Raw genomic sequence first — 25,853 nt, 5'->3', positions numbered from 1 at the left:
GATGTGAAGGCTTTAGAACGGGTGTGGAAAAGATTCACGAGAATGATTCCAGGGATGAGGGACTTCAGTTATATGAAATAGACTAGAGCAGCTGAGGTTGTTCTCTTTTAGAGAAGAGAAGGTTGAGAGCAGAAAGAAAACCAAGAAATGCTGGAAATACTCAGCAGATCTGGCAGCATCTGTGGAGAGAGAAGCAGAGTTAACGTTTCAGGTCAGTGACCCTTCTTCAGAACGGGCAAATATTAGAAATGTAAAATGTTTTAAGCAAGTAAAGAGGGCGTAGGGCAAGAGATAACAAAAGAGGAGGTGTTGATCGGACAGGGTCACAGAGAATAACTGACCAGAAGGCCATGGAGCAAAGACAAACAGTACGTTAATGGTTTGCCGTTTAAGGTTGAGAGCAGACTTGATGGAGGTGTTCAAAATCAGTAGGGTCCTAGACACACTGCCTGAAAGTATGGTGGAGGCAGATTCAATCATGGCTTTCAATAAGGAATTGGATAAGCACCTGAAGATAGAAAACATTGCAGGGTTACAGTGAACGGGTGGGGGATGTGGCACTGGCTGAATCAGCGCAGTCGGGCCAAATGGCTTCCTTCTCTGCTGTATCCATTTTATGATTCTGTTTTATGAGCACGGTGGGTGATGGGCGAATGGGATTTGATGCAGATTAGGACTCTGGCAGCAGAGTTTTGGATGACATCAAGTATACAAAGGATAGAGTGTGGGAGGCCAGCCAGGTGCACAATAAAATAGTCAAGTCTAGAGGTAACAAAACCATGGATGTAGGGTTCAACAGCAACTGAACTGAAATTCAGTGCTGAAATTCATCTTCCTCTCATTATTAGTATCATTGAGAGGAAAAGATAAGCTTTTCAAGAACACTGTTTAAAACAATTCTGTCTACCTTGCTGTTCCGTCTTTGTTGGAAATAAATGTAATGTAAAAACATATCCATATTCTTACACCAGATAGTAATGCTGATAGCTCGGCGTGCTCTAATGCACCAAAATCTTTATGATAGCAATGAATATGGACCAGAATGTTATTGTGCATTGTGTTTTCAAATAATTTGGAACTCTGACAAATGTGGTTTAAAGTGGGCAGCAGAGATCCACAAGAGCATTATAGCTCGTTTCATCTTTAGACTTATCTAGTCTTCTTCAGGAGAACATTCTTCTTCCTTACTGCCCCTTCCTTTTATCCTCACTTTCCATCTTTCCCTCCACCCTTTTGCCCAAATGATATATTGTTTTTCTTGTTCATTTATAAAAAAAGGAAGCATTTCCTTTTGGTGAAAGCTAAATCCAGTATTATGCTGGTTAATAAATTGTAGGGAAATATACCAAATGAAGACTAATGCTTTTTTTCCTCATTCATCAGCCAAACACACACTTCCTGCAGCAGTGTGTGGACAGAAGATAGCACCAGTAAATGGCAATTTCTGTCGCCTGCCATTAATGCCGTTTGGACCACCCATGTTTCAATGGACTACACCAATAACATTTGGTCTCCCAGAATGCCGAACAGCCTCACCAGCACTGTCGACAGCATCTTCAGAAGATGATTCTGAACAAAGTGGAGCCTGTGCAAAACTCGGAAGTTGTAAAAAGGAGGATGCATCAAAGAAAGGCCCTCTGTCCGTATCCGATTTTAGTCTCCCTGCACCAGGGGGTACAGCAAATCCGGCAGTGCAACCATCTGAATCTGGCACATTTAATCAAAATATTGATGTGTCAGTAAAGCCAAGACAACGATCAGCTTCCCCTGCACTTTCAACATTGTCTTCAGATGACTTTCCTGCATTGGACACGAAAATATCAAAGGAAAAGCTGAAAAAACTGAAAGAGGAGGAACTGAGGAACAGGAGGTCAATGCATCGATTGCCCCAAAACTACTTTCCACGCATAAGAGAGGAGCATAGTTCTGTCATGCAGGCAGTGGAGACATTAGCCTCAGATACTCTAGTGCGCCAAGGATACATGTATGTCAACTTGGAAGAGGTGAACCAGCGAATTGATGAGTTTATTCGTGCTGTTGCTGCTGAAGGAGAACACGTCACTGAAGAGAAGGTTTGTAGTAATAATTGAAAGAAAGGACTCTGGAAATATAAATTTGACTGGCTTGTGATAGTGAGAAGAGTTTTTTTTATATAGACAAAAGCAGATAAAGAACATCGATATGGGCACGAGTAGGCTATATGACCCCCTTGAGCTTACTCTGCCATTCGAAAATATCATGACTAAAATTCTACATCAGTGCCACTTTCCCATACTATCCCTATATCCCTTGTTTCCTTTGGTGCCCAAAAATCTATCGACCTTAGTCATGAATATACTCATTGACTGAGTATCCACAGCCCTCTTGGGTAGACCATTCCTTTTTTTTTAAAGATATATGTAATAAACAATTTACAATCTAGTGTACCAGTGTTATACTGCCTCACCAGAGAAGTATACTAGGGGAAAAAACTCAGTATTTTGGGACAGAAACCACTTTCCGTTCCCAACTTCTCTCATCTGTCATAATGCAACATTCAGACATCATTGTATGGGCCAAAACAAACATACACTTTGAGGGTTCTTCTCAGACAACCTATCTGTATTGAGATGAGCTTCTGCTGACAAGATACTATGTGACCGGGAGTGCTTACATGCTACTTCTATCAGTACAATGTACAGGTTTAAGAAAAATAGACAAAAAATAGATTTTGATACCTGTACCATATATCTTGTATAAGAACATAAGAAATAGGAGTAGGATTGGGCCATTCGGCCCCTCAAGCCTGCCCCACCATTCAGTATGATCATGGCTGATCTGCACCAGACCTCAACTCCTCTTTCATGCCAGCTCCTCGTAGCCCTCAATTCCCTGATATTTCAAAAATCTGATCTATTTCCTCTTTAAATACTTCCAGTGATCTAGCCTCCACAACTCTCTGGGGTAGAGAATTCCAGACATTCACTATCCTTTGAGAGAAGAAATTCCTTTGCATCTCTGTTTTAAATGAGTGTCCCCTTATTCTGTAACTATTTCCCCTAGTTTGAGATTCCCCCACTCGTGTAAACATCTTCTCAACATCTACCCTGTCAAGCCCCCTCAGAATCTTGTACGTTTCAATAAGATCACCCCTCATTCTTCTAAACTCTAATGAATAAAGGCCTAACCTGTTTAGCCATTCTTGATAAGTCAACCCCTTCATCCCAAGAATCAGCCTAGTGAATCTCTTTTGAACTGCCTCCAATGCCAGTATATCCTTACTTAAATACAGGGACCAAAACTGTACACAGTACTCCAGGTGTGGCCTCACCAACGACCTGCACAGTTGTAACAAGACTTCCCTATTTTTAAACTCCAACTTCCTCGCAATAAAGGCCAAAATCCCATTTACCTTCTTAATTACTTGCTGCACCTGCATGCTAACTTTTTGTGTTTCATGCACAAGAATACTCAGATCCCTCTGTGCTGCACTTTTTTGAAGTCTCTCCATTTAAATAATCTGCCTTTTGATTCTTCCTACCAAAGTGCATGACCTCACGCTTCTTTACGTTAAACTCCATCTGACAAGTTTTTGCCCACTCACTCAACCTATCTATATCCCCTTGCAGATTCCTTATGTCCTCATCACAATATGCCCTCCCACCTATTTTTTTGTATCGTCAGCAAATTTGGATATATTACACTCTGCCCCCTCCTCTAAGTCATTAATATAAGTAGTAAATAATTGAGGCCCTAGGACTGATCCTTGTGGCACTCCACTAGATACGTCTTTCCAACCTGAAAGAGACCCATTAATCCTGACTCTCTGTCTTCTGTGTGTTAACCAATCCCCAATCCATGCTAATACATTACCCCCAATACCGTGAGCTCCTATCTTATGCAATAATCTTTTATGTGGCACCTTATTGAATGCCTTCTGGAAATCTAAATACACTCCATCTACCGGTTCCCCTTTATCAACTCTGCTTGTTATATCCTCAAAGAACTCTAGCAAATTTGTCAAACATGATTTCCCTTTCACAAAACCATGTTGACTCTGTTGGATTGCGTTAAGCTTTTCTAAATGTCCTGCTGTTTCTTCCTTAATAATGGACTCTAGCATTTTCCCAGGCTGACTGGCCTATAGTTTCCTGCTTTTTGTCTCCCTCCCTTCTTGAACAGGGGCTTCACATTAGTGGTTTTCCAATCTGCTGGGACCCTCCCAGAATCCGGTGAGTTCTGGAATATTTCGACCAATGCCTCCATTATCTCTGTAGTGACTTCCTTTAAAACCCTTGGATGCAGGCCATCAGGTCCTGGCGACTTGTCTGCCTTTAGTCCCATTAGTTTGTCAAATACTTTGCCCCTCGTGATAGAGACTGTTACAAGATCTTTCCTCCCATTAGCTCCATGCTTATCTGATAACTGTGGGATCTTTTTAGTGTCCTCCACCGTGAAGATCCATGCAAAATATTGGTTTAAGTTATCTGCCTTTTCCCTGTTCCCCGTTATCAATTCTCCAGTCGCCTCCTTCAAGGGTCTCACGCCCACTTTAGCTACTCTCTTTTTATATAACTGTCGAAGCTCTTGCTGTTTGTTTTTATATTTCCTGCCAATTTACTTTCATAGTCAATTTTCTCCCTCTTTATTAGCATTTTAGTCATCTGCTGCTGGTTCCTAAAAGAATTCCCAATCCTCTGGCCTACCACTAGTTTTCGCTGCTTCGTATGCCTTAGTTTTTGATTGGATACTCTCCTTGACCGCCTTTGTTAACCACAGGTGGTTCATCCTTCTCATCGAGTCCTTCTTTTTGACTGGGATAAATTTTTGCTGATTGTTATGAAATATCTGCTTCAATTTTCTATTTTCCCAGCCCACTTATTAATGCTTTTGAGATAAAATATAAGCAAGCATTAAATATGCAGTTCCTGGGCAACTACTTTTCCCAGCAACTGGAGACTGAATGTTAGGACTCCAGTTCATTACAACTAAAAGTTTATATGTTTGCCCCTTCTTTTCTCTTTTTCTCCTTGCACTTTTTCTTTCTCTGGCTCTCTTTCTCTGTCTCTCTCTTTTCTCTTTCTCTCCCCATTTCCTTTTTTATAAACAGGTGATGAATAGAGTTTGCAGACACTACAGGATACGAAATGTGACAAACATTGGCATCCGATCACCTAGCAGACAACTCCCCGCAATTGAAGAACTTCGCCGAACACAGCGAGAAGTCACCATTTTTATTGAGGTAAGTGATGACTGTTGTGAAAGGAGGGGGGATTCTTCTCTTGGACTGGAGTTCCAGGAGGATGGGATTTCCGCTCACCCCACCCTATCTGCCCCTAGCCCTGACCTGAATTAAAATGTCTCTTTCTTTTCTCCCAGAAATACTGATGGGAACTGACAAACTTCATCAGTGATGGCTTTATTTAACTGTAATGTTGCTTCCTCCTTTAAATTGACTCCCTACTTCTGCCCTAATGTGCAGCAAGAAACTTCTTGTAAAGGAGAAAATTAATGTTTTCTGATTACATATTTTAAGGCTTTTGAAAATATCCGGTGTGTCTGCACTCTCTATGAGTTGAACCAGTGCTTGGCAGCGCTGAAGAATAAGCAGAACTTTGAAGAATTGAGACTTGGCCCGTTATGCAAGCAGCCCCTTGTGCATAGGATGTTCAAAGTGCCCCAGTCGCTGAAGGATGAAGATATATTTGAAATTGAGACAGTGGATGTTTTACAGGTACAGTACATGGCTTGTATAAAGGTGCATGTTTACAGGAATGTTTATGATGAGGCTACTTTCACACCTAGAGCCAGGAGTAATTAATTCTGTCTCTGCAAAATGATGGTTTCTTACAACTTACAAAATCCGTAAACTTTTAAGATTGCCTTTTTGTGGGGTGAATTCCATAACTGGTGGTTACGATAGCAGTAGAAGCTGGATAATGTTTTGCTTTGGTGACGTGAGGCTTTTGTAAGATTTTTCCCAAATGTGTGAATTCTTGATTCTGTCATCCTGGGCCATGAGCTACTAGTCACAGAGCGCAGGCAGGTAATTTATTTGCAGACTTCCTGAAGGATTTTAACCTACATATAGACTGGAAAAATCAGATAGGCAGAGGTAGCCTAGATGAAGAGTACATAGAATGTTTTCGGGATAAATTCTTGGAACAGTGCTTTCTGGAGCCAACCAGAGAGCAGGCTATACTAGACCTGGTATTGTGCAACGAGATAGGATTAATAATGACCTCATAGTTAAGGCACCCCTAGGTAGCAGCAACCATAATATGATCGAATTTTACATTCAGTTTGAGGGAGAGAAAAGTGGGGCCAAGACTAGTATTTTAAACATAAATAAGGGCAATTATGTGTGCATGAAAGCAGAACTAGCTAAAGTGAACTGGCAAATCAGGTTAAGGATGGGTCAATACAGATGCAGTGGCAGACATTTAAGGGGATATTTCAGAATACGCAGAATAGATACATTTCAACTAGAAAGAAAAATTCCAAAGGTGGGACCTGCCATCCGTGGTTATCTAAAACAATTAAAGATAGTATCAAACTTAAAGAAAAAGCCTATAATTGCGCAAAGATGGGAGGCAGGTCAGAAGTTTGGACAGAATATAAAGAACAGCAATGACTGACTAAAAGATTGATGAGGAAGGTAAAATTAGAGTACGAGAGAAAGCTAGCTAGAAATATAAAGACAGATAGTAAGAGTTTCTATATATTTAAAAAAGAAAAGAGTTAACAAAGTGAGCGTTGATCCTATAAAACAATGAGTCTGGGGAATTAATAATGGATAATGTGATGGCAGATGAATTGAACAGATATTTTGCATTGTCTTCACTATTGAGGATACAAGTAACATCCCAGTATTAGCTGTAAGTCAGGAAATGGAAGGGAGGGAGGAACTCCAGAAAATTACAATCACTAGGGAAGTGGTACTGAACAAATTGGTGGAGCTGCGGGCTGACAAGTCCCCGGGTCTTGATGGCCTTCATCCTAGGGTGTTAAAAGAAGTGGCTAGTGAGATAGTTGATGCGTTAGTTTTAATTTTCCAAAATTCCCTAGATTTGGGGAAGGTTCCGTTAGATTGGAAAATAGCGAATGTAACTCCTTTATTCAAAAAGGGAAGGAGACAGAAAGCAGGAAACTACAGCCGGTTAGCTTAACATCTGTCTCAGGGAAAGAATTAGAAGCTATTCTTAAAGATGTTATTAGCAGGGCATTTAGAAAAATTCAAGGTAATCAGGCAGAGTCAACATGGTTTTGTGAAAGGGAAATCATGTTCAACCAATTTATTGGAGTTCTTTGAGGGATTTACATGTGCAGTGGATAAAGGGGAACCAGTGGATGTATTCCACTTAGATTTCCAGAGACATTTGATAAGGTGCCAAATCAAAGGTTATTGCAGAAAATAAAAGCTCATGGTATAGGGCATAACATATTGGCATGGATAGAAGATTGGTTAGCTAACAGGAAACAGTAGGCATAAATGGGTCATTTTTTCGTTGGCAAGATGTAACAAGTGGTGTGCCACAGGGATCTGCGCTGGGGCCTCAACTTTTTACAATTTATATAAATGACTTAGATGAAGAGGCCGAAGGTATGGTTGCTAAATTTGCTCATGACACAAAGGTAGGTTGGAAAGTAACTTGTGAAGAGGACATAAGGAGGCTGCAAAGGAATATAGATAGGTTAAGTGGGCAAAGACCTGGTAAATGGAGTATAATGTGAGAAAGTGTGAAATTATCCACTTTGGCAGGTAGAATAAAAAAGAAGCATATTATCCAATGGTGAGAGATTGTAGAGCTCTGAGATGCAGAGGGATCTGGGTGTCCTAGTGCATGAATCGCAAAAGGTTAGTATGCAGGTACAGCACGTAATTAGAAAAGCTAACAGAATGTTATTATTTATTGCGAGGGGAATTGAATACAAAAGTACGGAGGTTCTGCTTCAGTTATACAGGGCATTGGTGAGACCACAACTGGAGTACTGTGTACAGTACTGGTCTCCTTATTTACGGAAGGATATAAATGCTTTGGAGGCAGTACAGAGAAGGTTTACTGGACTAATACCTGGAATGGGCGGGCTGTCTTATGAGGAAAGATTGGACAGGCTAGGCTTGTATCTGCTAGAGTTTAGAAGAGTAAGAGGCGACTTGATTGAAACATATAAGATTCTGAGGGGTTTTGACAGGGTTGATGTGGAAAGAATGTTTCCCCTTATGGGAGAATCTAGAACTAGGGGTGACTGTTTAAAAATATGGGGTCGCCCATTTAAGACAGATGAGGAGAAATGTTTTCTCTGAGGGCCGTGAGTCTTTGGAATTCTCTTCCTCAAAAGGCAGTGGAAGCAAAGTCTTTGAATACTTTTAAAGCAGAGGTAGATAGATTCTTGATAAGCAAGGGGGTGGAAGGTTATTGAGGGTAGGCGGGAATGTGGAGTAATCAGTTCAGCCATGAACTTAATGGTTGAGCAGGCTCGAAGGGCCAAGTGGCCTACTCCTCCTAATTCGTGTGTTCATATGTTCCTCCATGCTGTCACCTTTCTGGCTGCACCTCATCAGCTGAGGGGTGCATACCCATTTTTAATCCCCCTTTCCTCCAACACCCATCCCTCTTTTGGACAGGGAAACATGCAGAGGTCAATTGTAACAGCTTCATCTGTCCTCTGGCTAAGGCTGGCTAAGTCAGCAAAGATCAGGAATCGTGTAGTGTGAAATATTTAAATTGCTGGTTTCTGCACCTGTCAGTTATCCCACAACGACATCTGTTACCATCTCCTTGAAGAGGAGGGAATGTAGTAGAGTTAAAATGTGCATATAAAAGTTCAGAAACTCTTGCTTGTAGATGTACATTAGATTGCTTCCTTTCTGTTCATTATATTGTTCGTTGTTAACAGAATAATTATTCTGTTCATTATCATTGTCATTATAAATACTTGCAGACATTCATGATTTACTTTCTTCCCCCCAGAGTCTCCGTGCATATAGAAAATGCAACAGAGCACAAAAAATAGATTTGGCTGAATTCATAAAATACTTAGCAGATCAATATCACTGTGACTCGCCGTACGAGCTTGGAATCAGAATTACTAGCATTGGACTTCTAATATCAGTAAGCTGCTTTTATTTCAATAGTGTGTTTTTTATTTCAACTGGTAATATATTATCTTTTTTATCCTCCTTTTCATCCCTACTCGATTGAAGATGCCAATTCATAATTGGCATACGGTTCTTTGAATGCCACTGCCCCTTTGGTAACTGCTCAGGTGGCGGTGTGAGGCCAGACAGTAAGCTCTTCAGCTGTAGTGGGCACAACAGTTGGCATGAATCTGTTCTCCCCTGACTCCACGAACAAACGCATCCAGCAGGGCCGATGGGTTGTAATGAGGAACAGTAACCATCCCAAGCAGCCGCTTTGACTGACAACAGCTGACTTGAGTTCTTGGATATCCTGTTCTCAGTAACTGAGTGCTGTCAAGTGGGAATGGGGTCCCAACCTGAAATGTGAACCTGTCCTTTTTTTATTGTTGTAAATGCTGAGGAACCTGCTGTTGATATTGCATATTTTCTAACTTTTAATCTTTGGGGTTTAGATAATCATAAATTGCTTAGTGCTTCACGCCTTTTAGTTGTTCTCCAAACTGCTCCAGAAAATAACTGACTTATCAATCCATGGAGACAAAAGCAAACATTGTCACTAACCTTGATTAGCAAATTTATTTACATTTTTTACGGCACAAAGCTATGTGGCAGAGGACCTAAACATATTAATATTTTGGGTAGGGGCCCTTTGTCCGAACTGGATCGAATGGTACAGTACTGAAACAGGCCATTCGGCCCAACTAATCTATACCGGAGTTTAGACTCCACACAAGTCTTCTCCCATTACTTCTACCTCACCTCACCTTTCAGCACACCTTTCTATTCCCTTTTCTCTCCTGTACTTGTCTGGTTTTCTTTTGAAAGCATCTAAGCTATTTGCCTCAGCCACTTCCTGTTGTAGCAAGTTCCACATTCTAAACACTCTGAGTAAAGAAGTGCCTCCTTATTTCTTATTGGATTCATGAGTAACTATCCTGTATTTATGGCCCTTAGTTTTGCATTCTTCCATAAATGGAAACATCTCCCCAAATCTACGCTGTCCAACCCATTCATAATTTTAAAGACCTCTACCAGGTCTCCTCTAAGTCTTTTTTCTAAAGTCAAAATCCCCAACCTGTTTAATCTTTCCTGCTAAATTCTTGAGTTCTGACAAAGTCGTTTCTACTTAAAACGTTAACATTTTTATTTTCTCTCCAGTTGCTGACAGAGTTGCAGTGTATTTCCAACCTTCTCTAAACTTATTTCAGTCCATAACAGTGTCTAAGATCAAAGTGTCTGTCAGCTCTCCTTTCGGTAAGGAATGCAAACTGGTTAAAGGAGACTTTTAAAAAGGAAGCAAAAAAAACCACACCGGGGTGACCCCTTGAAGCATAACACCATCATTGGATGAATGTTTTCTTCATTTTGATACTGTACTCATAAAAATTGCACAGGAGACTTTAATGACTCCTGAATTCTAATCGCTAGGTTGTACAGTGGTTGTAAAATGCTAACTTTTGCCTCTGACTATAGACAATATAGTTTTTTTTAAAAATGTATTCGTGGGATGCGGGCATCGCTGGCTAGGCCAGCATGTATTGCCCATCCCTAATTGCCCTTGAGAAAGTGGTGGTGGTGAGCTGCCTTCTTGAACCGCTGCAATCCATGTGGGGTAGGTACACCCACAGTGCTGTTAGGAAGGGAGTTCCAGAATTTTGACCCAGTGACAGTGAAGGAACGGCAATATAGTTCCAAGTCAGGATGGTGTGTGCCTTGGAGGGGAACTTGCAGGTGGTGGTGTTCCCATGCATATGCCCTTGTCCTTTTAGGTGGTAGAAGTCAGGGGTTAAGGAGCCTTGGTGTGTTGCTGCAGTGCATCTTATAGATGGTACACACTGCTGCCACTTGCATCGGTGGTGGAGGGAGTGAATGTTTGTGGATGGGATGCCAATCAAGCGGGCTGCTTTTTCCTGGATGGTGTCGAGCTTCTTGTGTGTGGTTGGAGCTGCACCCATTCAGGCAAGTGGAGAGTATTCCATCAAACTCCTGACTTGAGTGCCTTGTAGATAGTGAACAGGCTTTGGGGAGTCAGGAGGTGAGTTACTTGCCTCAGGATTCCTAGCCTCTGACCTGCTCTTGTAGCCATGGTATTTATATGGCTACTGCAATTCAGTTTCTGGTCAATGGTAACCCTCAGGATGTTGATAGTGGGGGATGCAGTGATGGTAATGCCATTGAATGTCAAGGGGAGATGGTTAGATTCTCTCTTGTTGGAGATGTTCATTTCCTGGCACTTGTGTGGCGCGAATGTTACATGAACTGCTTCAGTATCTGAGGAGTCGCGAATGGTGCTGAACATTGTGCAATCATCAGCGAACATCTCCACTTCTGCCCTCATGATTGAAGGAAGGTCATTGATGAAGCAGCTGAAGATGGTTGGGCCTAGGATACTACCCTGAGAAACTCCTGCAGTGATGTCCTGGAGCTGAAATGATTTGACCTCTAACAACCACAACTATCTTCCTTTGCCCTAGGTATGACTCCAGCCAGTGGAGAGTTTCCCCCTGATTCCCATTGACTCCAGTTTTGCTAGGGCTCCTTGATGCCATACTCAGTCAAAGGTAGTAACCTTGTGGAGGTGAGGTGAGAGTGACTGCCCATGTGTTTTGGCTATAACCACTCCGTATCCCTCTCTTTGCAATGTCTCTGTGTACTTGTTCAGCAGACAGTTTTTCTACCTTTCCATGTTGCACTTCATTGACCACTTCACATCTGAAGTTACTCACCACATAAACCTAGAAATTACTGCTGAAAATTAACAGGTAATAACGTCTGTACAGAAGGAGAGAAAATAGCGATGGCTACTGCAGCACATGGTTTTTTAGTTGCTTGTGGCAGATCTGTGCACAGTGAGAAGTTATTATCCTCACTGTTAGCTGGGGAGCGGTTTTTGCTGTGAATGATGGGAGGGGAAAGAGAGAAAGAATCCTTGAAACTGGAGAGAAAGAATTTAAAAATTGTTCTTTGTGTTGAAACTTTGTTGAATAGACACTGATGAAGGCTGTAAGCACTGAAAGGGCTGCTTTGGAAATGGCGAGAAATCGAGTTCAGAGGGAAATCGAGGAGGAAGTGAACAATCGGATGAACAAAATTAAGAAGAATGTGCTGGATCCGGCTGGTGGACCACAGCTGTATTCTACCGGTGGATGCCTGGATCTCCGGAAGCAATATGCCTCTAACACAGCAGCAGATGCAGTCTTTCAGGTGTTCGCGAATGCAGAAGATGTTTTCAGTGAAAAAATGACTAAGGTAGGCAATTACATCATTCTGAGGTTGAAATCTTGTTTCATCTGTATAAATAAACTATGGTAATAGACTAAGTAGTGGCTTGTGTTTATTGACTATGCAAGAACCTCACTGGGGAAGTGGGAGAAATGGATTGAGTGTTGGTTATAAGATGAATAAGAATCTTCAGTTTATTTTGTCATTTCTCCCTTTGCATCTTAACTTTATATGTACAGTGGAACCAGTAAAAAATGGACACCTTGGGAACTGACATCATTTTTTGCAGTACCCTTATTTTCAAAATAGTCATTGTATGTGCTTTTTAAAAAAAAAATGCAGTAAATGGGGAGTTCTTTTCTCTGCATCCATATATGCATCAAAACCACTCTGTCCCTGCAATCCCATAGACAGAGCACTTTCTCTGCAGCTGTGCATGCTGAGTAAAGAGTTCCCTATTCCAAATAAGCGCAAATCCTACTGCCACCTTGTGCTAGCCCCCATACACTCGTACTGGAGAATTGAGGGGACAGAAAGGGAACGAGCTGCAAAGGGAAGTGCCAGAGACCTGGTCTCTGGGGAAGTTCCACATACAGCAATTTTGCAACCAACTGTGTCCCTTGTTTAAAGTTGCAAAAGGAGCACTGCGGGAGCAGAGGCTTAAAAAATGTGCCAAAAGCCCAGAGTCAGGGACCGGAGCGAGAGGGAGAGGAGCGCGGTGGCAGCGGAGGTTTAAAAAGCATGCCAGAAGCCGGAGATCGAGACAGAGGAGCACGGTGGGAGCGGAGCAGGGAAAAATCGGGAAGTGACATTAGAGTGACGTCACAATCAACAGTGAGAGCAGGCAAACAGAGAGCCGCCGGGGTGAGTATACAGGTAAGCTTTTAATTTAATTTAAATCAAACATAGCATCAAACATCACAGGCAAGCAGATAGGTGATTGGTTTGGGAAGAAGCTACCTGTTTGGTGAGTATCTGGGAAGTGATTAAGGTCCATTCTAATCCTAACGTTAAAAATAGTAAAGGAACTTAAGCTTAATAAAATATATACAAAAAAAAGGAAAATAAGATAAATAATTGAATAAAATAATTAAGTAGTTAATTAAAACACATTAAGGATGGCAGGACAGGTGATGTGTCATGGCTGCAGCATGTGGGAGCTTCTGGATGTCAGTGTGATCCAGGGCAAATACGTCTGCAGAAAGTGTTTGCGGATCGAAGAGCTTCGGCTCAGAGTCATTGAACTGGAGTCCGAGCTGCAGACACAGCGACACATGAGGGAGGGGGAAAGTTTCCTGTACATTTTCTACCAGGAGGTGATCTCACCCCTAGGGATAGGGTCTTCTGATTTGCTCAGTAGTTATGGACAGGTGAGTGTGGCAGCAGCTGAGGCAGGTAAGGGGACCCGGCGTGCAGGAGCCTCAGTCTTGGTGATTGTCCAACAGGTTTGAGGTTCTTTCAGCTTGTTTGGATGAGAGTGAAGGCTGCAGGGTGGATGAGCAACCTGACCATGGCATCATGGTACAGAAAGCCATTCAAGTGGAGGGAGAAAAAAGGAATGTAGTGGTAGTAGGGGACAGTATAGCTAGAGGTATTGAAACTGTTTCCTGCAGCAAAGACCGAGAGTCCAAACGGCTTTGTTGCTTGCCTGGTGCCAAGGTTCGGGACATCTGCTCAGGTCTGGAGAGGAACTTACAGTGGGAGGGGGAGGATCCAGTCATCGTGGTCCATGTAGGTACCAACGACGTAGTCAGGACAAAGAAAGAGGTTCTGCATAGTCAGTATGAGGAACTAGGCACCAAATTTAAGAAGCAGAACCTCAAGGGTAATAATCTTTGAATTATTACCTGAGCCACGTGCAAATTGGCATAGGGCAAATAAGATTAGAGGAATTAATGCGTGGCTCAAAGACTGGTGTGGTAGAAGTAGGTTCTGGTTCATGGGGCACTGGCACCAGTACTGGGGAAAGTGGTGGCTATACTGTTGGGGCGGACTACACCTGAACCGTGCTGGGGCTAGTGTTCTAGTGAGCCGCATAGCTAGGGAAGTAGAGAGGGTTTAAACTGAATAGTGGGGCAAGGGATCAAATTTGGGAAGATATGGTAAATCAAGAAGTAGAGACAAGGCAGGGGAGAAAGGTATTAATATGAGAAATGATAAACAGACTGTGACAGGAAGGGACAGAGAGTACAAATCTAAGAGTAAATCAACAGATAAGGCTAGAGGTTACAAAAATAATAAAAGGACAAAACTAAAGGCTCTATGTCAATGCACGTAGCATTCAAAACAAAACAGATGAACTGAGAGAACAAATAGAAATAAATAAGTACGGTCTGATAACTATTACAGAGACATGGCTACAGGACAACATAGATTGGGACCTTAATATTGAAGGGTACATGGCATTTAGGAAGGACATGAAGCTAGGAAAAGGTGGAGGGATAGCTCTGTTAATTAATGATGGTATTAGAACAATAGAGGGAGATGACCTAAGTTCAGGAAACCAGGATGTAGAAGCAGTTTGGGTAGAGATGAGAATTGATAAAGGCAAGAAGTCACTTGTGGGAGTGATGTACAGACCACCTAACATTAACCACACTGTAGGATGGAGTATAAACGAAGAAATAAGGGCAGCTTGTCAGAAAGGTACAGCGATAATTATGGGGGATTTTAACCTATATATAGACTGGAAAAATTAGATGGGCAGAGGTTGCCTAGATGAAGAGTACATAGAATATTTTTGGGATAAATTCTTTGAACAATACTTTCTACAGCCAACCAAAGAGCAGGCTATACTAGATCTGGTATTGTGCAACAAGATAGGATTAATTAATGACCTGTTGGTTAAGGGAAGACCGCCATCATTAACAACGAGCTCAGTAGACTCAATGTGGACATTGCAGCACTTCAGGAGACTCGCCTCCCCGCGAGTGGCTCTCTAGCAGAGCAAGACTACACCTTCTTCTGGCAGGGCAGGGATCCTGAAGAACCAAGACAGCATGGAGTGGGCTTCGCCATCAGAAACTCCTTGCTCAGCATGATAGAGCCTCCCTCAAATGGCTCGGAACGCATACTGTCCATCCGACTGCTCACCACCTCTGGTCCAGTACACCTACTCAGCATCTATGCTCCAACACTCTGTTCCGCACCTGAAGCTAAAGACCAGTTCTATGAACAACTCCATAACATCATTAGCAGCATCCCCAACACCGAACACCTATTCCTGCTGGGGGACTTTAATGCCAGGGTTGGGGCCGACCATGACTCATGGCCCTCCTGCCTTGGGCGCTATGGCGTTGGAAGGATGAATGAGAACGGGCAGAGACTGCTTGAGTTGTGTACCTATCATAACCTCTGCATCACCAACTCGTTCTTTCACACTAAACCCTGTCACCAGGTTTCATGGAGGCACCCATGATCACGTCGTTGGCACCAGCTAGACCTCATTGTCACAAGGCGAGCCGCCTTAAACAGTGTTCAAATCACACGCAGCTTCCACAGTGCGGACTGCGACACCGACCACTCCCTGGTGTGCAGCAAGGTTAGACTCAGACCAAAGAAGTTGCATCATTCCAAGCAGAAGGGCCACCCGCGCATCAACACGAGCAGAATTTCTCACCCACAGCTGTTACAAAAATTTCTAAATTCACTTGTAACAGCCCTTCAAAACACTCCCACAGGGGATGCTGAGACCAAGTGGGCCCACATCAGAGACGCCATCTATGAGTCAGCTTTGACCACCTACGGCAAAAGTGCGAAGAGAAATGCAGACTGGTTTCAATCTCATAATGAAGAGCTGGAACCTGTCATAGCCGCTAAGCGCATTGCACAGTTGAACTACAAGAAAGCCCCCAGCGATTTAACATCCGCAGCACTTAAAGCAGCCAGAAGTACTGCACAAAGAACAGCTAGGCATTGCGCAAACGACTACTGGCAACACCTATGCAGTCATATTCAGCTGGCCTCAGACACCGGAAACATCAGAGGAATGTATGATGGCATGAAGAGAGCTCTTGGGCCAACCATCAAGAAGATCACCCCCCTCAAATCTAAATCGGGGGACATAATCACTGACCAACGCAAACAGATGGACCGCTGGGTTGAGCACTACCTAGAACTGTACTCCAGGGAGAATGCTATCACTGAGACTGCCCTCAATGCAGCCCAGCCTCTACCAGTCATGGATGAGCTGGACATACAGCCAACCAAATCGGAACTCAGTGATGCCATTGATTCCCTAGCCAGCGGAAAAGCCCCTGGGAAGGACAGCATTACCCCTGAAATAATCAAGAGTGCCAAGCCTGCTATACTCTCAGCACTACATGAACTGCTATGCCTGTGCTGGGACGAGGGAGCAGTACCCCAGGACATGCGCGATGCCAACATCATCACCCTCTATAAAAACAAAGGTGACCGCGGTGACTGCAACAACTACCGTGGAATCTCCCTGCTCAGCATAGTGGGGAAAGTCTTTGCTCGAGTCGCTCTGAACAGGCTCCAGAAGCTGGCCGAGCGCGTCTACCCTGAGGCACAGTGTGGCTTTCGTGCAGAGAGATCGACTATTGACATGCTGTTCTCCCTTCGTCAGATACAGGAGAAATGCCGTGAACAACAGATGCCCCTCTACATTGCTTTCATTGATCTCACCAAAGCCTTTGACCTCGTCAGCAGACGTGGTCTCTTCAGACTACTAGAAAAGATCGGATGTCCACCAAAGCTACTAAGTATCATCACCTCATTCCATGACAATATGAAAGGCACAATTCAACATGGTGGCTCCTCATCAGAGCCCTTTCCTATCCTGAGTGGTGTGAAACAGGGCTGTGTTCTCGCACCCACACTTTTTGGGATTTTCTTCTCCCTGCTGCTTTCACATGCGTTCAAATCCTCTGAAGAAGGAATTTTCCTCCACACAAGATCAGGGGGCAGGTTGTTCAACCTTGCCCGTCTAAGAGCGAAGTCCAAAGTACGGAAAGTCCTCATCAGAGAACTCCTCTTTGCTGACGATGCTGCTTTAACATCTCACACTGAAGAATGCCTGCAGAGTCTCATCGACAGGTTTGCGTCTGCCTGCAATGAATTTGGCCTAACCATCAGCCTCAAGAAAACGAACATCATGGGGCAGGATGTCAGAAATGCTCCATCCATCAATATTGGCGACCACGCTCTGGAAGTGGTTCAAGAGTTCACCTACCTAGGCTCAACTATCACCAGTAACCTGTCTCTAGATGCAGAAATCAACAAGCGCATGGGTAAGGCTTCCACTGCTATGTTCAGACTGGCCAAGAGAGTGTGGGAAAATGGCGCACTGACACGGAACACAAAAGTCCGAGTGTATCAGGCCTGTGTCCTCAGTACCTTGCTCTACGGCAGCGAGGCCTGGACAACGTATGCCAGCCAAGAGCGACGTCTCAATTCATTCCATCTTCGCTGCCTTCGGAGAATACTTGGCATCAGGTGGCAGGACTATATCTCCAACACAGAAGTCCTTGAAGCAGCCAACATCCCCAGCTTATACACACTACTGAGTCAGCGGCGCTTGAGATGGCTTGGCCATGTGAGCCGCATGGAAGATGGCAGGATCCCCAAAGACACATTGTACAGCGAGCTCGCCACTGGTATCAGACCCACCGGCCGTCCATGTCTCCGTTATAAAGACGTCTGCAAACGCGACATGAAATCGTGTGACATTGATCACAAGTCGTGGGAGTCAGTTGCCAGCATTCGCCAGAGCTGGCGGGCAGCCATAAAGACAGGGCTAAATTGTGGCGAGTCGAAGAGACTTAGTAGTTGGCAGGAAAAAAGACAGAGGCGCAAGGGGAGAGCCAACTGTGCAACAGCCCCAACAAACAAATTTCTCTGCAGCACCTGTGGAAGAGCCTGTCACTCCAGAATTGGCCTTTATAGCCACTCCAGGCGCTGCTTCACAAACCACTGACCACCTCCAGGCGCGTATCCATTGTCTCTCGAGATAAGGAGGCCCAAAAGAAAGAAGAAAAAAGAAAAGGTAGCAGCGATCATAATATGATTGAATTTTACATTCAGTTTGAGGGAGAGAAGAGTGGGTCCAAGACTAGTATTTTAAACGTAAATAAGAGCAATTATGAGGGCATGAAAGCAGAGATAGCTAAAGTGAACTGGCAAATCAGGTTAAGGTGTCGAAGAAACTGTAGTAAAATAATCAGACTTGGCACGGGAAGTACTCGCAACCGACTTTTATTAACTTGTGCACAAGGAGAACAAACACCGTAGAGCTCCCATTGAGACTCAGTGCGATGTTCTGAAGAATTTCAGTAAAACAATGGCAATTATACTATTCTGCAACCAATAATCTTACAACAATAGTTCAATCCTTAATTTGCTTTCTAAAGCACCAATAATATTACAATTCAGTTTTTGCTCTAAACGAATAAGATACAGTAATTTTCAATCCTTCGTTTACATATCTATCTCACCATTGGCCTTGCAGCTGGTACAGCGCAATAACAGAGAGAGACATTATGCTTCAACAACACTCTTCTTATCTCATCACCCAGACATGACACATTCCTAAGGAACAGTTAGTGTGAGAAATATACTGACCAGGCAAACCCACACCCCTTGTCCGAGTGTGACTCACCTCAGGTTCCACACTTGCCCCTTTTGTCCTGAAAGGACAACTTCCAGTCCTCACTCAAGTTCTATGTTTGCTAGCCACTGGGCTTCATCCTTAGTGGGGTCATGGTTCTTGAGAGGGAGGAGATGGGTTGTTGGACTGCCACCAGGACCCTGGAGATTCTGTGACCGGCAAACGGAGCGGATGCAACAGAGGAAGAGTTGGATGACAACGTACAGGATGAGCTGCACAGACTCCACCTTGTGCCGCCAGCAAGAAGTCAAGGGCCATTGTCGCTAGATATGATTTCAGGGATTCCAAACCTAGGCACATATTCACGTCACAGTAACTTGGCTACAGTAATAGCAGCACATAGTTGTATCCCATACATTTAGGGATTTGTATCTTCACCATTACATAATCAATTGTGCGAATATAATACAGCCGCAATTTCATTCTTAGAGCATGTTGATCATTCATTAATTCATTTTAAGTATATACGAATAGGTTATACAATCACCCTTGTGTGGCATAACTAATTGTCTATCTTTTATAGAGCAAGTTTGAACACTGATTGTCTTTAAGGTCCATCCTGTATTCATACATCCTCTCATTGCCTAATTAATTTCTTAAGTTTCCAAATTATGTCTGTCACATATGACACCATGATACCCAAAACCACTATCAGGACATGGGCGATAATTCTAAACCAAGGGTGCATCTGCACATTTGACCCCCAGTTCCATAAGTCCTCCCACCAGGTTGAATCGTTTATCTCATCAATCTCATCTTGTAGCTTCTTCAACTGTTGTTCCAGATTGTAGTACACTACACCAATGGCTTCTAGCTGCTGTCTCTCTTTACCCAAGCGTGTGGGCAATTGTGCAATAGTATATTTATATTCCCGGAGGTAATGTGTCAAACCCTCCTTAATACTTTCTGTCTTTCGTTTTTGTATGTCTACCAACTCCATCTTCCCCACCCTGGTTGGTATTTGTGGGTTGAAACAAAACGTACTGTTGTTCACCGGACAAGTCCGGTTATGTCCATCCCGTACTCCTTCATTGTGGTGGTTAAGCAATTTCTCCCCTTTCCCATTTAGGCCACATGGGTTAGCCCTGACAATGCTTTCCTCGTCTGCATGGTGCAATTTACAGTGCCATTAAACCCACATTTTGATTCTACCGTTTTATATATAGGATGAGGACATATGACCACCTGGTTTTCCAGACTACACTCAGACAATGTTGTTCCAACTACCTCTTTTCCAATTTCCATAACTTAGGGTAAAATATCATGGTATTTTATGTAATCTTTTCCCTTTATCACCCCTATATTTTCTACTTCATGTAATTGCATCCCTAACTTATCTCTCAGAATTACAGGTATTCCAACACTACTCCAATACTCATAGATCCTGTATTTACACATTCCTGACCTTTCCATGCCTTAAGTTTTCTGAGTTGGCACCTGGTAATTTTATCATTTGTGTGACTAGCTAAGTCCTCCAACTGGGTGTAATTTATCCAAACTGGTACCTGTCCTGCATCAATTTGCCTCCAATTTTCCTTCGTTTGTTCTAACATCCACGGACCATATGTACTACAAACACTTTCATTATTTGGAATGTCGTGGACCTCCTTTACCTTTTCTATGATATCATTAATAGTATGAGTATAACCTTCCCGTACTCTCACCAGTCCTGTCACTGTTTTTGTCAGATCCTGTCCTACTTTAGCTACACCACTTCTGTGCCTTTTGTTCCTTTTTCAAAATATCCTTTACTAGCTGACTGAGAGTTCTAACCTTCTGGTCCACATTTTCCAAATTTATAGTATTGACAATTGAAGTTCCCGTATTAAGGACTGTGGCTGCGTCGTTCACGAAGCTGCGTTTATGTCTCTTTCCCTTTATTATTTTCTCATTACCAAATTCCTGTCTCAACAATTGTTGCAGTAGTACCTTGTACAACTCTTGGGTCTTCTCAGGGCACCAGTCAGGTAGCTGGATATCTGAGATATTCAATATTACCGGTACCAACTCAAGCTTTATATCATCATATACAATTTTATTACTTTTTATTATTGCAAGTCCATTTTCTGGTCCTGTAGTCAAGGCCGGGCAAGGGAGACCAGTCACTTGTGGCTGTTGGGTCGTAACCTTGCTCGTTAGTAATTCGGATGTGGGGTTAACTGTGATGACTGGTGCTTGTTGTCCGTTTAATAAATTTTGAGTGCTGGTTTGATTGCTGGCTCCTTCCCTTGTACACCCCCCAATGATTTTGACACAAAAGGTCCCTGGAGGGCCTTTGCTGTCAAAATCTGACACACCTGGTAGATTAAATTGTCCACTAAAATAAAAGCAAAATGCTGCAGATGCTGAAAATCCGAAACAAAAACAAGAAATGCTGGAAATACTCAGCAGATTAAATTGTCCGCCAGGCACAAAGAACCGTACAGCACAGGAACAGGCCATTCGGCTCTCCAAGCCTGCGCCGATCTTGATGCCTGCCGAAACTAACACCTTCTGCACTTCCGGGGCCCATATCCCTCTATTCCCTTCCTATTCATGTATTTGTCAAGATGTCTCTTAAACGTCGCTATCGTATCTGCTTCCACCACCTTCCTGACAGCAAGTTCCAGGCACTCACCACCCTCTGTGTAAAAAAAAAAAAAAAAAAACTTGCCTTGCACATCCCCTCTAAACTTTGCCCCTCGCACCTTAAACCTATGTCCCCTAGTAACTGACTCTTCCACCCTGGGAAAACGCTTCTGACTATCCACTCTGTCCATGCCGCTCATAACTTTGTAAACCTCTGTCATGTCGCCCCTCCACCTCCATCGTTCCAGTGAAAACAATCCGAGTTTATCCAACCTCTCCTCAAGGCTAATGCCCTCCAGACCAGGCAACATCCTGGTAAACCTCTTCTGTACCCTCTCCAAAGCCTCCACGTCCTTCTGGTAGTGTGGCGACCAGAATTGCACGCAATATTCTAAGTGTGGCCTCAGTTAGTGTGAGAAATATATTGACCAGGCAAACCCACACCCCTTGTCCGAGTGTGGCTCACCTCAGGTTCCACAAAGGGATAGGTCAATACAGATGCAGTAGCAGACATTTAAGGGGATATTTCAGAATACGCAGAATAGAGACTTTTCAACAAGAAAGATTCCAAAGGTGGGACCTGCCATCCGTGGTTAACTAAAACAATTAAAGATAGTATCAAACTTAAAGAAAAAGCCTATAATTGCGCAAAGATGGGAGGCAGGTCAGAAGATTGAACAGAATATAAAGAACAGCAATGACTGACTAAAAGATTGATGAGGAAAGTAAAATTAGAGTACGAGAGAAAACTAGCTAGAAATATAAAGACAGATAGTAAGAGTTTCTATAGATATTTTAAAAAGAAGAGTTAACAAAGTGAGCATTGATCCTATAAAACAGTGAGTCTGGAGAATTGATAATGGATAATTAGGAGATGGCAGATGAATTGAACATATATTTTGCATCGGTCGCAACTATTGAGGATACAAGTAACATCCCAGTATTAGCTGTAAGTTAGGAAATGGAAGGGAGGGAGGAACTCCAGAAAATTACAATCACCAGGGAAGTGGTACTGAACAAATTGTTGGAGCTGCGGGCTGACAAGTCCCTGGGTCCTAATGAACTTCATCCTAGGGTGTTAAAAGCAGTGGCTAGTGAGATAGTTGATGTGTTAGTTTTAATTTTCCAAAATTCCCTAGATTCAGGGTAGATTCCATTAGATTGGAAAATAGCTAATGTAACTCCTATATTCAAAAAGGGAGGGAGACAGAAAGAGTAAACTACAGTTAGCTTAACATCTGTCTCAGGGAAAATGTTCGAAGCTGTTATTAAAGACGTTATAGCAGGGCAATTAGAAAAATTCAAGGTAATCAGGCAGAATCAACATGGTTTTGTGAAAGGGAAATCATGTTCAACCAATTTATTGGAGTTCTTTGAGGGATTTACATGTGCGTGGATAAAGGGGAACCAGTGGATATATTGTACTTAGATTTCCAGAAGGCATTTGATAAGGTGCCACATCAAAGGTTATTGCAGAAAATAAAAGCTCATGGTGTAGGGGGTAACATATTGGCATGGATAGAAGATTGGCTAGTTAACAGGAAACTGAGGGTAGGCATAAATGGGTCGTTTTCTGGTTGACAAGATGTAACGAGTGGTGTGCCACAGGGATCTGTGCTGCGGCCTCAATTTTTTACAATTTATATAAAGACTTAGATGAAGAGACCGAAGGTATAGTTGCTAAATTTGCTGATGACACAAAGATAGATAGGAAAGTAACTTTTGAAGAGGACATAAGGAGACTGCAAAGGGATATAGATAGGTTAAGTGAGTGGGCAAAGACCTGGCAAATTGAGTGTAATGTGGGAAAGTGTGAAATTGTACACTTTGGCAGGAAGAATGAAAAAGAAGCATATTATCTAAATGGTGAGAAGTTGCAGAGCTCTGAGATGCAGAGGAATCTGGGTATCCTAGTGCATGAATCGTAAAAGTTTAGTATGCAGGTACAGCACGTAATTAGAAAAGCTAATAGAATGTTTGTTATTATTTATCGTGAGGGGAGTTGAATACAAAAGTAGGGAGCACTAAAATAAAAGCAAAATACTGCGGATGCTGGAAATCTGAAATAAAAACAAGAAATGCTGGAACCACTCAGCAGGTCTGGCAGCATCTGTGGAAAGAGAAGCAGAGTTAACGTTTCGGGTCACGAACCCGAAGAAGGGTCGCTGACCCGAAACGTTAACTCTGCTTCTCTTTCCACAGATGCTGCCAGACCTGCTGAGTGGTTCCAGCATTTCTTGTTTTTATTACAAAAGTAGGGAGGTTATGCTTCAGCTATACAGGGCATTGGTGAGACCACATCTGGAGTTCTGTGTACAGTACTGGTCTCCTTATTTAAAGAAGGATGTAAATGCGTTGGAGGCAGTACAGAGGAGGTTTACGAGACTAATACTTGGAATGGGCGGGCTGTCTTATGAGGAAAGATTGGACAGGCTAGGCTTGTATCCGTTGGAATTTAGAAGAGTAAGAGATGACTTGATTGAAATATATAAGATCCTGAGGGTCTTGACAGGGTGGATGTGAAAAGGATGTTTCCCCTTGTGGGAGAATCTAGAACTTGGGGTGACTGTTTAAAAATAAGGGGTCGCCCATTTAAGACAGAGATGAGAATTTTTTTCTCTGAGGGTCGTGAGTGTTTGGAATTCTCTTCTTCAAAAAGACATGGCAGCAGAGTCTTTGAATATTTTTAAGTCAGAGGTAGATAGATTCTTGATAAGCAAGGAGGTGGAAGGTTATCGGAGGTAGGTGGGAATGTGGAGTAATCAGTTCAGCCATGAACTTATTAATGGCGGAGCAGGCTAGAAGGGCCGAGTGACCTAATCCTGCTCCTAATTCGTATGTTCGTATGAAGGCTGTTCGTAATTTGCGAGTGTCCATCCATTTTAACTGTCATCTTCTTTGGCTGTCTCGAAGTGTTTTTTGGGTGTGTCCATTTATACAGGTTTCACTGTACATCACCTGCAAAGTGCAGATTTTAGGAACATATGAGTAGGAGTAGGCCATTCAACCCATCGACCTTGTTCCACTATTCAATACTATCATGGCTGATTTCGGTGCCTTTTTCCCACATTATTCCCATATCCCTTTATTTCATTGGTATTTAGAAATCTGTCAATCTCTGCTTTAAACGTGCTCAATGACGGAGCTTCCACAGCCCTCTGGGGTAGAGAATTCCAAAGATTCACAACCCTGAGTAAAGAAACTTCTCCTCATCTCGGGTCCTAAGTGGCTTCCCCGTTATTTGGAAATTGTGTCCCCTCATTCTGGACTCCCCAGCTAGGGGATACATCTTACCTGCAGCTACCCTGTCTATCCCTTTAAGTATTTTGTAGGTTTCAATGAGATCACCTCTCATTCTTCGAAACTCTAGAAAATACAGGATGTGTTTCCTCAATCTGTCTTCATATGACAGTCCACCATCCCAGGAACAAGTCTGGTGAACCTTCATTGCACTCCCTCTATGGCAGTAATTTCCTTCCTAAGATAATGGGACCAAAACTGCACACAGTACTTCACGTGCGGTCTACCATGGTTCTATACAATTGAAGCAAGACTTTACTACTCCTGTACTCAAATTCTCTTGCGATAAAGGCTAACATACCATTAGCCTTCCTAATTGGTTGCTGCACCTCCATGTTAGCTTTCAGTGACTTATTGACAAGGACACCCAGGTCCCTTTGTACATCTGCACTTTCTAATCTCTTACCATTTAAGAAATACTCTGCATATCTGTTCCTCCTACCAAAATGGATAACCTCACATTTTTCCACATTATATTCCATCTGCCATGTTCTTGCCTACTCACTAAGTCTATGCAAATCCCCTTTGAAGCCGCTTTGCATCTTCCTCACAACACACATTCCCACCTGGTTTTGTATCATCCACGAACTACGTCCACCAACTCCCCTTTATCAATTCTGTTGGGAGTTTTTTGAGGATGTTACCAACAGTTCAAAGAACTCCAACATGTTTGTCAAACATGATTTCCCATTCATAAATCCATGTTGACTATGCCCAATCAGATCATTATTATCCAAATGTCCATGTATTGCATCCTTTAGAATAGATTCTAGCATTTTCCCAATGTCTGATGAGGCTAACAGGTATGTAGTTCCCTGTTTTTTCTTTCTGCTTAAATAGTAGGGTGACATTTCCTACCTTCCAATCTGCAGGAACCGTTCCAGAATCTATAGAATTTTGCAAGATGATCACCAATGCATCCACTATCTCCATAGCTACCTCTTTCAATACTCTGGAATGTAGAATATCAGGTCCTGGGGACTTATCAACCTTCAGGCCAATTAATTTCTC

At 42.8% G+C, this 25,853-nt stretch overlaps 1 protein-coding gene across 5 annotated transcripts in view; it reads left to right on the top strand.

The window, feature by feature from the left end:
* The window catches only part of wu:fj29h11 (uncharacterized), a 161,848-nt gene that overhangs the window by 47,801 nt on the left and 88,194 nt on the right, over positions 1-25,853 (top strand). For all 5 annotated transcript variants that reach the window (XM_068058559.1, XM_068058560.1, XM_068058558.1 and 2 more), the window contains 5 exons: positions 1,384-2,072; positions 5,090-5,221; positions 5,516-5,713; positions 8,955-9,095; positions 12,113-12,373. In XM_068058559.1, the coding sequence (XP_067914660.1) occupies positions 1,384-2,072; positions 5,090-5,221; positions 5,516-5,713; positions 8,955-9,095; positions 12,113-12,373 (1,421 nt within the window). The remainder of the gene's footprint in view (positions 1-1,383; positions 2,073-5,089; positions 5,222-5,515; positions 5,714-8,954; positions 9,096-12,112; positions 12,374-25,853) is intronic.

The sequence above is a fragment of the Heterodontus francisci genome, chromosome 26 (genome assembly GCF_036365525.1).
Source record: "Heterodontus francisci isolate sHetFra1 chromosome 26, sHetFra1.hap1, whole genome shotgun sequence".
Taxonomy (NCBI): domain Eukaryota; kingdom Metazoa; phylum Chordata; class Chondrichthyes; order Heterodontiformes; family Heterodontidae; genus Heterodontus; species Heterodontus francisci.
The sequence above is the reverse complement of the archived record's forward strand: the minus strand, read 5'-3'. Positions and strand labels throughout refer to the sequence as shown.